Source organism: Parasteatoda tepidariorum, chromosome 9 (genome assembly GCF_043381705.1).
Source record: "Parasteatoda tepidariorum isolate YZ-2023 chromosome 9, CAS_Ptep_4.0, whole genome shotgun sequence".
In the NCBI taxonomy this organism is placed as follows: Eukaryota; Metazoa; Arthropoda; class Arachnida; order Araneae; family Theridiidae; genus Parasteatoda; species Parasteatoda tepidariorum.
Window position 1 is genome coordinate 21,157,576 of NC_092212.1, and position 13,677 is coordinate 21,171,252.

A 13,677-nucleotide genomic window follows, 5' to 3' on the forward strand; every position below is an offset into this window, starting at 1 on the left:
CGCACAGGGTGCATTTTATCACCTGATTTCTCCATGTGCGGGTCTCACCATCAATAGCAATTGCTTTTTTAAAAAATATGAACAGATATTCAATAATTGACCTTGACAATGTCGTTAATTATCGTTCAGCCACCTTCATTATGTGATGTAACAATACATTTTGTCCGCCTCGTATTCAAAGTGAAAAGCCAGGCGTGCGGAAAAACGAAAAAAATTACAGACTGCTTCCCAAACAACCCACCTTTTCAATAGTTTAAAAGAAAAACCTGCCCATCCACACTCGCGTATTGTCTTTTGAGTGAACCGTTCGTAAAAGCCTCAACTAACCGCCATGCCGTCTGTAAGCATCCTTATACACAAATGGAAAAGAAGAAAGAAAAACCACATCCTCCAAAACCTTGCTCATGGCATTCCTCTAAGAAGAATCACTAGACGCGATTACTTAGAATGATGGGGAGGGTATGAATTGCATCAACACCAAGAAATTAGGAGTTGCCGCTAGCCTTAGGTAGGCAATAACCTAAATACCAGATTCCCTTTCTTTAAGGTTCTGTCTTTACCTTTTTAGTTTAATAAGAAGATATTTAAGATGCGTTTTTTTTCCTTCCAGTACGGGATCACATCGTAGTGGTCAAAGTTCGGATATCTGACCTCTTTTAATCTTGTTAACATTTTTATTCCATTTTTTGTATTCTTTCTCGGGGAACTTATTTGCATGCGTTGACGCTATGAGAAATAAGTATGTCTAGTATAATTCGACTTTTATGATTAGGAATAGAAGCTGTAGTATTTATTCGATGGAACTATATTTGTCGATTGCTGAGTAATTATTTAGAAATTAACCGCTAATTAATAGTTGTTCTTGCTGAAATGTAATTTAGTTTTTTTTATAAATAAAATATGCAGAGAATTCACAATTTTTTATTTTATTTTTATACCTGGAAGTTGTGTCAAATAACTTTATTTTATTGTCATTTTATTACATATTTTATTGCCATTGACATAAAAAGATCTGCAATCCATTTCTGAGTAATGGAACAGTGAATTATGATCTAAAATATTTTATTTAAAAAGGATACTTGTTATATTGATTTGCAGACCTGTATAATTTACGCGAAAGCGCGAATGCCGTTTCTGGAAAATTTTTCACCATAGCGAAACATTTTTAGTATTACTAAAAAGAAGAATAAAATTACAGAAGTAAATGCTATACTAAATTAATTAAATTATAAGAAGATTTTTATTTAAATAATATTAACAATTTTATTTTCAAAGAATCAAAATACACATATTTTGACTAGTTGTCCTAGAATTTATAAAACCAGTACTTTTAACTTTATATATTTATTGTAATTTCTGTATTGGCGTAAAATTTAAATCACTGCACAGTGGCTGTATTGCAAAAGCTGAACATTTAATAGAAAAAACTCCAAAAAGAATGCACTTACAATAACTCACAACCACTTAATTTCTATGTGAAATTAACTTTTGTAATTGAAAAAAAAACATATATTTTTAACGTTAAACTCAATATGATGTAAAAAAAAAAATTCCAAACATATTGTAGCTGTCAAAATGGTTAAAAAATTATTTAAAAATTGCAAACATCGGAAACATAAAAATAATTGTTTTTTGTTCTTGCAATAAAAAAAACCATTCTGTTATTCATTGCTATGTCTTACTTATATGAGTACAATTTATTTTAATTTGTTATGTTTAAAATAAATTTAATTAAAACAAAATTTATTTTTCTTAAATTTTCTATTTTGTTATGACACAAACGGCAAATGCAAGATAATATATATTTATATATATATATACATATACAGTGTAGCCTAATCTCCCAATTCGCACAGCAGTTGTAGTGTGATATTTACCCTTCGTATGTTACAATGTTTGCGCATGAAAAAACATCGAAGAGGAAAGATATATAAGTAAGTAAACGTTAAAGTTTGAAAAATATATTTTATTTAATCATCTAGTGAACAATTTTAGTAAATTTTCCTCTCAGTAAATGAAACAACTTCTAATTATCGATCAAGCTTATAAATATCTCTACGTGTCTACAATGTTGTATCTCCATTTTATCTGCTGTGTAGTTTATTAGTTCATTCAACATCAGGTTGTAAAATATTCATTTACAACAGTTATTTTAAAGTGTTTAAAAGAAAATAAAAAATTTATAAAGAAAATCTGAACTAATAAATGTATGCAAACATAGAAAATGAAAGGTTAGCAAAAATATTGACTGAAATTAGCTTTACTTGTATTATTAAAAAATTTATATCCTTTTTCCACCTACTTATAAGTTAATAAAATAATTCATAATATTGGATTATGAATTATTTTATTAACTTATTGATTATTTATTAGCTTTACTTGTATTATTAAAAAAACTTAAATATTATTTTTCCACCAACTTCTAAGTTAAAAAAATAGTTCATAATATTAGATATATTAACTTTATTTGTATTATTTAAAAAACTTATATATTATTTTCCCACCGACTTTCTAAGTTAATAAGATAATTCATAAAATTGGGTATTGTGTAAATTAGCTTTGCTTGTAAGATATAAAAAAAACTTATATCCTTTTTCACAAACTTCTAAGTTAATAAAATAATTCATAATATTGGGTGAAACTATAAGTCTTATTTCTTAGTTGTATTCGATCTAATATCGATCTTTTATTGCCGAACAAAATTGGAAAAAAAATTTCACGAAAATTTTATGGTTATTGATTTTTGTTTCAGAAGGATAACGTTAGGAATAATTGTAATAAACTATTACGAAATGTAATAAATGAAAGTAAAAACAAATTTGAATATCCAAAGAAAGAATAAAATTAAACTCGCTACCAAAATGGGCAGTCATTTTTTCGCCTCCTCTCAGCAAAATATCTCTTACAAACCCTCTGGGTTGATGAACTGGTTATTAGAACCTAAGTTAATAAACGAAAACTGAAACAACAAAATAAACGATAGATGTGATCGTTTCATTAGGCTGAAAAGAGCACAGGTTCTTTGAACCATAATTACAAGTTCCTTTTTCAAGTGTCGAGATTCAAGACACATAGTCCAGTTTACTATCATGCTGTTGCACACAAAAGCGAATGTTTTGAAAAACTAGACAAGAATTACTGATAAATGCCAGAACTCTTCAGTGAAATACATTTTTCGCAAAAATTCTCTCTTTCTTTTAAAGGGAAAAAAAACACGTAATTTTAATGCAGATTTATTTGTTGGTTTAAATTATAGCAACCAGCTGGATATGGATTTTCTTTGAAGCAATTTGCTGTATAAAATGCCTCTCATCTATCTGCGCTTGTTTTTTAAACCTACTTAATTTTTTATATATTCTGAAAACTGAATTTCTCAGCATGTTCTAAAAAATATTTTTGAAACTTTAAACTAAATTTATTCTAAGACCTTGTACAGTTCATTTTGAAAACTAAGTTTGTTATTGTATTCTTATTTTTTTTCTCTCGAAAATTTAAACTAAGCCAATTAATCTATATAAATTAATCAAAATTTAATCAAACATTGGTGACGCATGGCAGATAGCTAAAAGTAGATTTCCTATGAAATAGTTTGCTATACAAAACTTTCACCTATTTGTGCTTGATTTTTATAACTTCTTCCCATTTTATTCTGAAAACTAATTTTTTTAGCGTTTTCTAATTTTTTTAAAGTTTAAACTAAGCAAATGAATCTATGTAAAGTAATCAAAATTTAATCTAATGACGCATGGCAGTCAGATGAAATAATTTCCCATACAATAATTTGCCATGATAATTACATGCAAAAATATTCAACATTCAACAAAATATTCATATTTGCAACATTCAACAAAATATTCATTACATTTTTCAATGATATATAATTACAGCCAAAAAAATTTTTTCAATAATTATTTTTTATTAATTTTTTTAAATAAAAATCGAATTTTTTTTAAATTTTCAGGTATACACATTTTTATTATTTTAAAGAGTGCATTATCAGATGGCGAAATAAAAAATGTAAGGAAAATCAACTGAAAAGTTCCCGAAAAATCGAATTTTAAAATTCGATTTCTGAAGAAATTCTCGACCTATTTCGTAAAGCAATTCCTACATTAAAAAAATGGAAAGATATCATTTAAAAATAATATTTATTCAGTATCTAAATCAATATTTTCTGAGGAATTCAATGAAAACTATTTTACAAGGGTAGACAGTTATGTTCAGCTTTAATTTTTTTTTATAGTTACAGATTTGCAGCTGTATATATTAATTTACAGCATAAATCTAAATGAACAGATATATATGACGCAAAATGAACCAACGTTTGATTACGTCGTCGTAAATTAACGTCTTTAAATACTGGTTAAATTTGGTGAGGTTATCAAATCAATTAAGGCCAGACAATTGTGATAAAATAAAAACGGATAATGCAAACGGTAGATAAATGCTTTCTAATCAGATTTTGATAGTTTTTTTTTTTTTTTTTTTTTAGTTATTACTATTATTATTTTCTGGCGCACTTGTCGAAAATGTTAACGCACACTCGAAATAATTAAACACGTATGTGCTTAGATATTGTTTTGATGCTCGTGTGAAGTTTCTTAAAAAGATCATTATTATAAAAAATTATATCGGGTTTCGCAGAAAGTTTTAAAGCACTATGAGGTAAAGTTTAACTTTAGTTTTAATATGATAAATTTTTTGTTAATAATTTATATAGTTGTCTTCATGTATAAAATGTTTAACCTATATTGATTAAATAATAAGCGGGTGTTTTATGTTTTATATTTTACTCTATTACCTTAGTATAGGATGTAGTTTAGGGGTCAGGAAACTGGCCTTGCATCAAAAAGGTTCTGGGTTCGAATCCCGGACAAGGCATGGATGTTCTTTCATTCTCTGTCCTTACTGTAGGAGAAATGTTGGCCCACCTAATAGGGAGCCCCTGGAGGAGTGACCAGCAAATCTGCCCTTGAAACGTCTGAATTGACGAATGTCAACCCATGTGAGCATAGGGGGGGAAAAGCATGGGGTGTATTAGTATAGCTTGTATGTTCAACAAGTCGAATATATTTTAGGGAAAAACTGAAACTGTAAACAATGCTTTAAATTGCTAAATAATTTTTTATTGATTAAAATTTAAGTTGTAATGAAATTAAATTATACTCTATTGTTAATTAATTAAATGATTTATTTTAATTAATTACATAATTTATTTTAATTAATTAAATGATTTACTTTAGTTAATTAAATAATTTATTTTAGTTAATTAAATGATTTATTTTAATTAATTAAATTATTTATTATAATTGATCCAAAGATTTATTATTATTAATTAAATGATTTATTATAATTAATCCAAAGATTTATTATTATTAATTAAATGATTTATTCTAACTAATTAAATTATTTATTACAATTAATTAATTCAATGATTTATTTTATTTAATTTAATGATTTATTTTAGTTAATTAAATGATTTATTATAATTAATTAAATGATTTATTTCAGTTAATTAAATGATTTATTTTAATTAATTAAATGATTTATTTCAGTTTATTAAATGATTTATTTTAATTAATTAAGTGATTTATTATAATTAATTAATTAAATTATTTATTGTAAATTATTAAATGATTTATTTTATTCAATTGATTGATTATTAATTAAATAAATTGATATGTATCAAAATTAATTATATTTTAAATATTAAGGTTAAATATATTTTAAATATTCTACTGGGAGAAAAAAGGAAGCTACTATGTTTGAAGGGAAAATATAGTAAAAATTTTAACTTCATGTTCTAGTTGGGGAAAAAAATCCAACTCTTGTAGTTAAAGAATAAAATAGTTCTAATTCCGTCCCATTTATTTTTTTCTCACACTTATTCCGAAGCTCTTTCATTCACAATATCTCCGGTTTCACATTCTTTAGGATGGATTATTTTTTCCTAATGGCCGACCATGTCCTTGTCAGCTAAGTGTCATGTACTTGTGCGTGCTTAAAATGTTGATTCACATAATGAGGTGTTGACTCCTTTAAGAAATTACTTGCACTGGCTCCCCCCACTTCCCTTTTCTTGATCCTTTCTTCAAACATTTTGTTGTCTTTTTTTCTGGCCACTGCGTAGTTGAATTAGTGAGAAGAATAACATTAAATTACTCCTTCCCTTCTACAATATTAAATATCTCTTTTTTAAAATTAATTTTATCGTTTCCTTGAATTCGTTTTTGTGAAAGTTAACAGTTGTGTCTGGAAAAGCAATAAAGGAATCGTTTCCTGTAAATAGCTGTTGTTTAATATAACTGTTATCTTAGAACAGTGAAATTTTTGGGATTATTCTGAAAATTTTATTTTAAGGCTAGGATATTTTTTAAAAAAAATATGATTGTATTTTGTGCAAATTGGATTGAAAAAATTATAAATCTAGTTCGAATCGAAGCAGCGAAATCGAACTCGTTTTGGGGAATAAATTGATCGATCTTATAAAGGGAAAAAAAAAGAAACATATGTTTAATCTTAGAATATTAAGTATCAGGGTGGTCATAACAGTGAAAATTTGGAAAAAAAATTTAAAGAAAATCCGAAGACTTTTACTGATTTCTAATCATCAAAATATATTTTTATTTCATTGATTGTACGATCGATCTCCAATCCAGTACCCCCAGAGGTTTTGATTTGTTATGGGAACATGGAGGACTTTTGCGACTCGACAGAGTTAACGTTCATCAGTCACTTTACTACACGGGGAGTCTTCGGCCGACGGGGTTCGAATCCATGAACTCTAGCCCAGCGCCCTACCGACCAGGCTATCGCGGCCCTAATTACATGTTTAAAAAAGGTTACTAAATGTCGGTGTCTTGGGATATTCATCCACTTTTAGATGCACGTGGATAATTTTTTTTAAAAAAATTTTCCGCACATGCGCTGCATAAAGCAATTACTTCAATTACTCTTATCTGGCGTAGTTTTTTATTATTATTTTTTTAATTTTAAAGCAATAATTTCGTAAAAGCAATAAATTAGTTTAAAATTGATTCAAACGCGTTGTTTAATTTTTTTTAAATATTTAAGCTATAGCAAAAGTGGCACTAGACCTAGTATATATTTCGGACATTTATCCGGACTAGTCATACTAGGTCTGGTTAAGTGCAATTGCCCGGTATACATTTGCCCAGTTTATACTACACTGATGTTTTTTTAAAGTCAAGTGCCACTGCCCGGTATACATTTGCACGGTATACCCTACACTGATGCTTTTTTAAGGTTCAGTGCCACTTCCCGGTATACATTTGCTCGGTATATCCTACACTGATATTTTTTTAAGGTCAAGTGCCACTGCCCGGTATACATTTGCCCGGTATACCTTACACTGATGTTTTTTTAAAGTCATGTGCCATTGTCCAGTATATAATTGCCCGATACTCCAAACACTGATGTTTGTTCTAATCTATCGTCAGTAATTATTAAAATATCGAATAAATGTAATTATATCCACGAATAAATTAATATCAAATCGGATGTAATAAATATTTCGGACATTCACCAAAGCGACTAATTTGATTGTCAACATTCACCGGTGAAAGTCAACAACCACCGATTTCGATCATTCACAGTAACATGCACATAATTTACATAATAACCTCATCAGGACAATAATTTCATACTTTGCCTAAATAGCATCCGGCATTTCAAAAAATAAAAATAATTGGTTTTGTTGGCGATGATCTCGTTAGGCGATAAAGATTCATGCATAGTACAGGTAAGGAAGATATTAACCTCGAAGGAAAAGTGGATGAATAGCCCAAGGAACCCTAAATGTCATATCAGAATTTATGCAAACTCAATATGCTTTCTGAATCTAATATGATATAAAGCTTCATTATAAATAAAGAGAGCGATATAGAAGTAATTAGATTTCATTTTAAAAATACAAATTTTTCTCATATCATGTTTAAAAAAAAAAACTTATACTTTTAGCGCTATGTTTAGGAAATATATTGTTAACAATATTCAATTATCTTTAGTTGCATACTATTTTTAACAATTTATTTTGTATCATTATAAAATTCAATTTTATAATAAACAATTTATCTTTTCGTATTCCCGAAGCTCGCTAGCTTTACTTATTACTGAGTTATTTTTCACTTTCTAATTTATTTATTTTTATTATTATTATTTTTTTTGACTAATGATACCTAACTTTCTTTTTTTATTAACTAAAAGAGCGGATCTAATTTTCTCTTCTGTTAATTTTAAAAAAAAAACAATCATAATAGTAATCCAAACACGAAAAATGGTGAGATAAATCCTAAATTCATAAATCAAGATAATCATTATCTTTCTCGGATAACTTACACACACACATTTAATAAATGACTGCTCACAGTCTCTACGCTTAGTTAATCGATTTTCTTCTTCTAAGAAATTATCACGTAAACATAATCCTAAGTTATAAGTCATCCTTTTTATTATAATTAAGCGTTTTGCTATTAAAAAACACATTGCAGACCACACCTGCTTCTCTTTCGAAGACCGCAATGAAGCAAATTATTTATGAAAGCATTTTTTTATTTTGTAATGGTGAGTAACAGGTGACCAATTTTAATTTTGCATTTCCGTGATTAAGCGTGCGTGTTAATTACTACTTCACTTAAGTTGGAAATTCTTTTTCCTTATTTCTCTAGTATTGTTTTCGCACTTGATTCAGGGTGAAGGGTATTCTTATGAATACTTACAATGAATTATTTTTCTGTAATTATTGCGCGTTTGTTTTCGCTTTTAGTTTATTGTTGTTAGATAAAAGTTACTAATTCGTCGATTTTTTTTCTTACCAAACATTTACCCAAGATTGCGTTTTATGTAAGTATAAATTATAGGTCAAAAATATTTTTCTTGCGTCGTCAGACTTCAGCTTTTTATTATATGTAGGAAGTACTTTGGGCAATACGGTAAAAAAACTACATACTTTCCGAAAGTCAACATCCTTAGTACTATTTCCGGATACGTACTTTACAATTTTCTGAAATGTCCACTAAAAAAGTAGATTCTATGTTAAACCTTATAGGATGTTTAATTTGACTATTAAGTTGATTAACGTTTAAATTGAATGATATCGTAGCATTAAGTTCAGGCAAGGTTTCGTCAATATACAAATCGATACGGATTCGTATCCCCATCTTTTTCTGCTCGGAGGAGACACGCACCCGTGCCTGAAGCAACGGAACGGATGAAACGTTGGAACGACGGATCGACATTAACCTATCCGTAACGAGAATAAAAGCATAAACAAGATAAGGTTAACATAATACAGTAAGATGAACGATAAAAGTTAAAGAAGATCTGGGTTAAATAAATTATATACGTATTTACAACGCAAATCGAATTAAGAATAAAATAAAATTGATATGTACAATAAGGGAAATAATCAGTGAGGATAATTAAAGTCATGAGCCCTGTTACAGTGGTGACCCAGGCAGGCGTCCTGGTTGATAACCACTCGTCTTCTGGGTTGGTCACCACGCTAATTTTTATCATAGTACAGGTTCCTTGGAGACGATCCCTAGGGGTTACTGAAGCAATGGAACAAATATGTTTTAAAATATATTTACTAAGTAGAGATAGGGCAACAGATTTCTAATTCTAAATTTTTATTTCTATAAATACGTGCGTATTACTATTCCACTTTAGTTGCTGATTCTTTTTCCTTATTTCTGTCCTCTTCTTCCCTGTTTGTTACATGATAATGAGCATTCTCATAGTTAAATACACTTGTTAAGAATTGTTTTTCTTTTTTTTGGGTTTATTGCGCGTTTAGGTTCAGCTTGCGTCTATCGTCTGTTGTTACATAACATGATACTGTCTGGTCTATTTGTTTTCTAGCATTTCCCAAAATTCTGTCTTAATATAAATTGTATGCCGAAAACATTTATCCCTTACCTCGTTCATCTAATCTCAGATTTCTATTCTTTGTGTAATATTGGTGATATGAAGCCTTATGCATCACAATAAATTGTAAGGTGCCACAAAAACCTCCTTTTAGATTTACGTTAAAATTTACTGTTTTCTGTCCTTTGTGTAACATTGGTGATATGAAACCTTATGTGAGACAAATAAATTGTAAGGTGCCACAAAAACCTCTTTTTAGATTTACGTTGAAATTTACTGTTTTCTGTTCTTTGTGTAACATTAGTGATATGAAGCCTTAGGCAACACAATAAATCGTAAGGTACAGCAAAAACCTCTTTTTAGAATTACGTTAAAATTTACCGTTTTCTGTCTTTTGTGTAACATTGGTGATATGAAGCCTCATGCAACACAATAAATCTTAAGGTGCCTTAAAAACCTCTTTTTAGAATTACGTTAAAATTTACCGTTTTCTGTCCTTTGTGTAACATTGGTGATATGAAGCCTTATGCAACACAATAAATCGCAAGGTGCCACAAAAACTTACTTTTTAGAATTATGTTAAAATTTATCGTTACTGCCAAATTTATTATTTTCAAACGCACTTTAACAGTCAAAATTGAATACCACTTCTTGTAAGATGGGTAAAGCAAAAATGAAATATGGAAGCAGGAAAAAAACATTTTTCAAGCGTTTATTAATTTTATTTCCTTATTGTATGCATAGTTTTGTATTTATTTAAGTATTAAAATAATGAGTTGACTACACTCCTGCATATCGCTATTTTTCTTAAAATAAAAAGTAGATCTGTTATTTACTTTTCTAATTTAAGTTTTCATACTATAACCATTTTTACGAGAGATGCTCAAATTGAAGAATGATTCTGATACAGATTGAGCATCTATCTTCCACAACTTCTAACTTCCTGCTATATCCGTCAATACCCACCTTCTTCTTGACAGCCTTAATTGAGACAATTATTTAATTTTTTTTCAGTGCCAGAATAAGTTTCTTAACCGTGAATTGTTTCCCTGTATTCTAAGAATTTAAATCAACTCGATTGCTTCATTTATGACATCTCATTTTCTCTTGCAATCTTACCTTGTTTTCAAATAACTTATTACATTTTCTGTACATCTCGATGATTCGTTTTTAATTGCTTACTCTCCCACGTGACATCATCCTTATATTCCATCCTTCGCTCCCTCATTATCATCTCATCTTTTCTCATCACTCCCCCCCCCCATTGCTTACGTCTCCATCATATTATACTACAACTATTTATCTCAGATCATGTCATTCCCCTATTTTACCTCCAACCTCCGCAATTATTCTTTAATATTATTTGACGAATTGTGTCATTTCGTCATCATCAATCATCTCGACTACAGTACTCATTCACTACAGTTAGACTAAATTTAAACTTCCTTGGACGTTTAATTTTGTTCGGGCTTTTTTTTCCTTCACTTAAATTTTAAAATGTAGGAACAATTTGTATTTTTTTCTTCCTTTTTTTTATGAAAAATGTACATTGAAATTATTTTTATTAACTTACAAAATATTATTGAAATCTACTAGTTGTTCCCGAAAATCATCGTAATTCATAAAAGTGCTGATAATACAGTTGAACTTCGATTATCTTATATCCATCGTTAAACAGCCTACCCAATTTTGAGTTTAGGACTACTTATGTATGTTTCCCGCAGTGGACTGATCGTTAAGACACGGTTCCCAGCAGATCACCGAAGTCAAGCATCACTGGCTACGGTCAGTGTGCGGGTGGGTGACCACTTGGATCAGTCTGCGTAGGGACAGAGGGTGTGCGGTATTGCTCCTCGACAAACTGTTCTACCGTAAAGTGCTCGACTTCGAGTGCAGGTCGTCGGGCTACCGAAGTGGGGGCACCATCCCCTCTACAGAGGATCGAAATTGTGATGGCATGTCTTCGGATCATCCTCAGGGATGTTTCCCAGACCATCGCCAATAGCCCATTGTGCAGCCCTAGTGCGACGTAAATGAACTACAACAACAACTACTTATATTCAACTCCGTAGCCTTGTAATTTTCAACCAATCCAGAAGACAAGGAAACTCCCGGATCAGTACCCCCAGAGCTATTGATTTGTTATGGGGACATGGAAGACTTAGCGTTAAAAACTAATTTACGCACCCAATAATTGTATCGACCTTTTTTTTTTAATAAAATATTGTTTAGTGCTCGTGATGTATCGATCTATTAATCAATGAACTGTATACATATGATAATTTATTTACAAAATTAATGACATAAAATTTGACAAGATCATTGTGAAGTGACAGGGAGATGCGCCCTGTTCCAGAGTTGAATGGCAACTGAATAATATCATGTTATATGATGTGAACGCCTTGTGGCATAATTTGGCAATTCCTAACAAATATTAATGTATGAAAAACAATTCATGCCGATTAAGTACCAATTCATTCTTCTTTTATCGGTCAAATCAGCATTTCCATCCGAAGGTAAAAATTTACCATTTATAGATTTTCATTTTTCTAGGTCCCAAACAAATTTACTGACCATCTCTCTGGAACTGATATTTATATTTATGCTTGTATGGTCAATAGTGATTCCTTTACGACCGGTGAAGTTTAAATTAGCCGTAAACAACTAAATATTACAACAATCTATTTCCTGTAGATGTTGGAAACGTATGTCTACTTTCCGTTGTAACTCTAATGGAAAATAAAATCGCCTATTCTATTAAACTATTCGATTTGAAGGTATAGTTTATTGACGACGCTAATTATTCTAAGATTTTAAAGTATGTAAGAAAACACACTTGCATTTTTTTTCCAAAATCAAAACCATTCACCGCCTTAACTAGGTTTGAGAACAAACACTGTGTTGGTGGAATGTATAATTTAAAACACTGTTACTTTTCTGGACTAACAGTTTTCACTGCTTTCTTTGCCCACTAACGGAACTAGTGTCTCTGTTGATAATTGCAGGTCAAAGTGGGCTGACTTGTTTTACTATTACATGTTTGATCATTTCTGAGGTCAACTCCCTTTTTGATAGACATATCTACTTCCCACTCTCACAAGTTTCTCGAAGATTAAAAATTTGCCTGAAAGCTGTTTTCTTAACATAAAAGCTTACCAAACCTTTCCGCTTACCACACTTATGTATTTCGGTGCCACCTTATATATTATCGAGAACTAAAAAATCAGAGTTGCAAATTTTTAGTTACATTTAAAACATTGTGTTAAAACATTAACAACATCGTGTTGAGTCTTCTAATGTAGTATATATTTTTTTACTTCATTCTTATCAAAGATTCTGAAAATATATTTTAAGGACTGTTGTTTTGGAATATCCTGTGTTTCAAAATCAAACTATGTCAAAATAAGATTAAATATTTTGACTTTAAGTCCGGCATTTGAGTATTTGTATGTGAATGTTAGGTTTAAAACGTACTGACTTGCTCCATGGCTCTATAGTCCATGTTGAACCACGGCCTTCCTAACAATTCGAATCCAAAGTAGTCTGTTTCGCGCCTTAGTTTTTCTATTCCTTATATTTAAGATCTCCCTCCAGCTTCTCCGTTTTTGCTGACTTTGGCATCGACCTTTAAAGATCTTTCTTGTGCATTGGTTGTTTTATAGTCCATGTTGAACTACGGCCTTCCAAACAATTCGAATCCAAAGTAGTCTGTCTCAAGCCTTAGTTTTCCAATTCCTTATTTTTAAGATATCCCTCCAGCTTCTCCGTTTTAGCTGACCTTGGCATCGA

The 13,677-nt window shown here is 30.0% G+C and overlaps 1 protein-coding gene across 5 annotated transcripts in view; it reads left to right on the plus strand.

Moving 5' to 3' along the window:
• Positions 1 to 13,677, plus strand: part of LOC107445775 (rho GTPase-activating protein 29) — a 214,740-nt gene that overhangs the window by 136,435 nt on the left and 64,628 nt on the right. Inside the window, exon 1 of one of the 5 annotated variants that reach the window (XM_071184736.1) lies at positions 4,551 to 4,665. The exons of the other annotated variants lie outside the window; for them this stretch is intronic. Within the exon in view, the coding sequence (XP_071040837.1) occupies positions 4,661 to 4,665 (5 nt within the window). The 5' untranslated portion in view covers positions 4,551 to 4,660. Of the gene's footprint in view, positions 1 to 4,550; positions 4,666 to 13,677 lie in introns of those variants that run through there. 5 annotated transcript variants of the gene reach the window in all.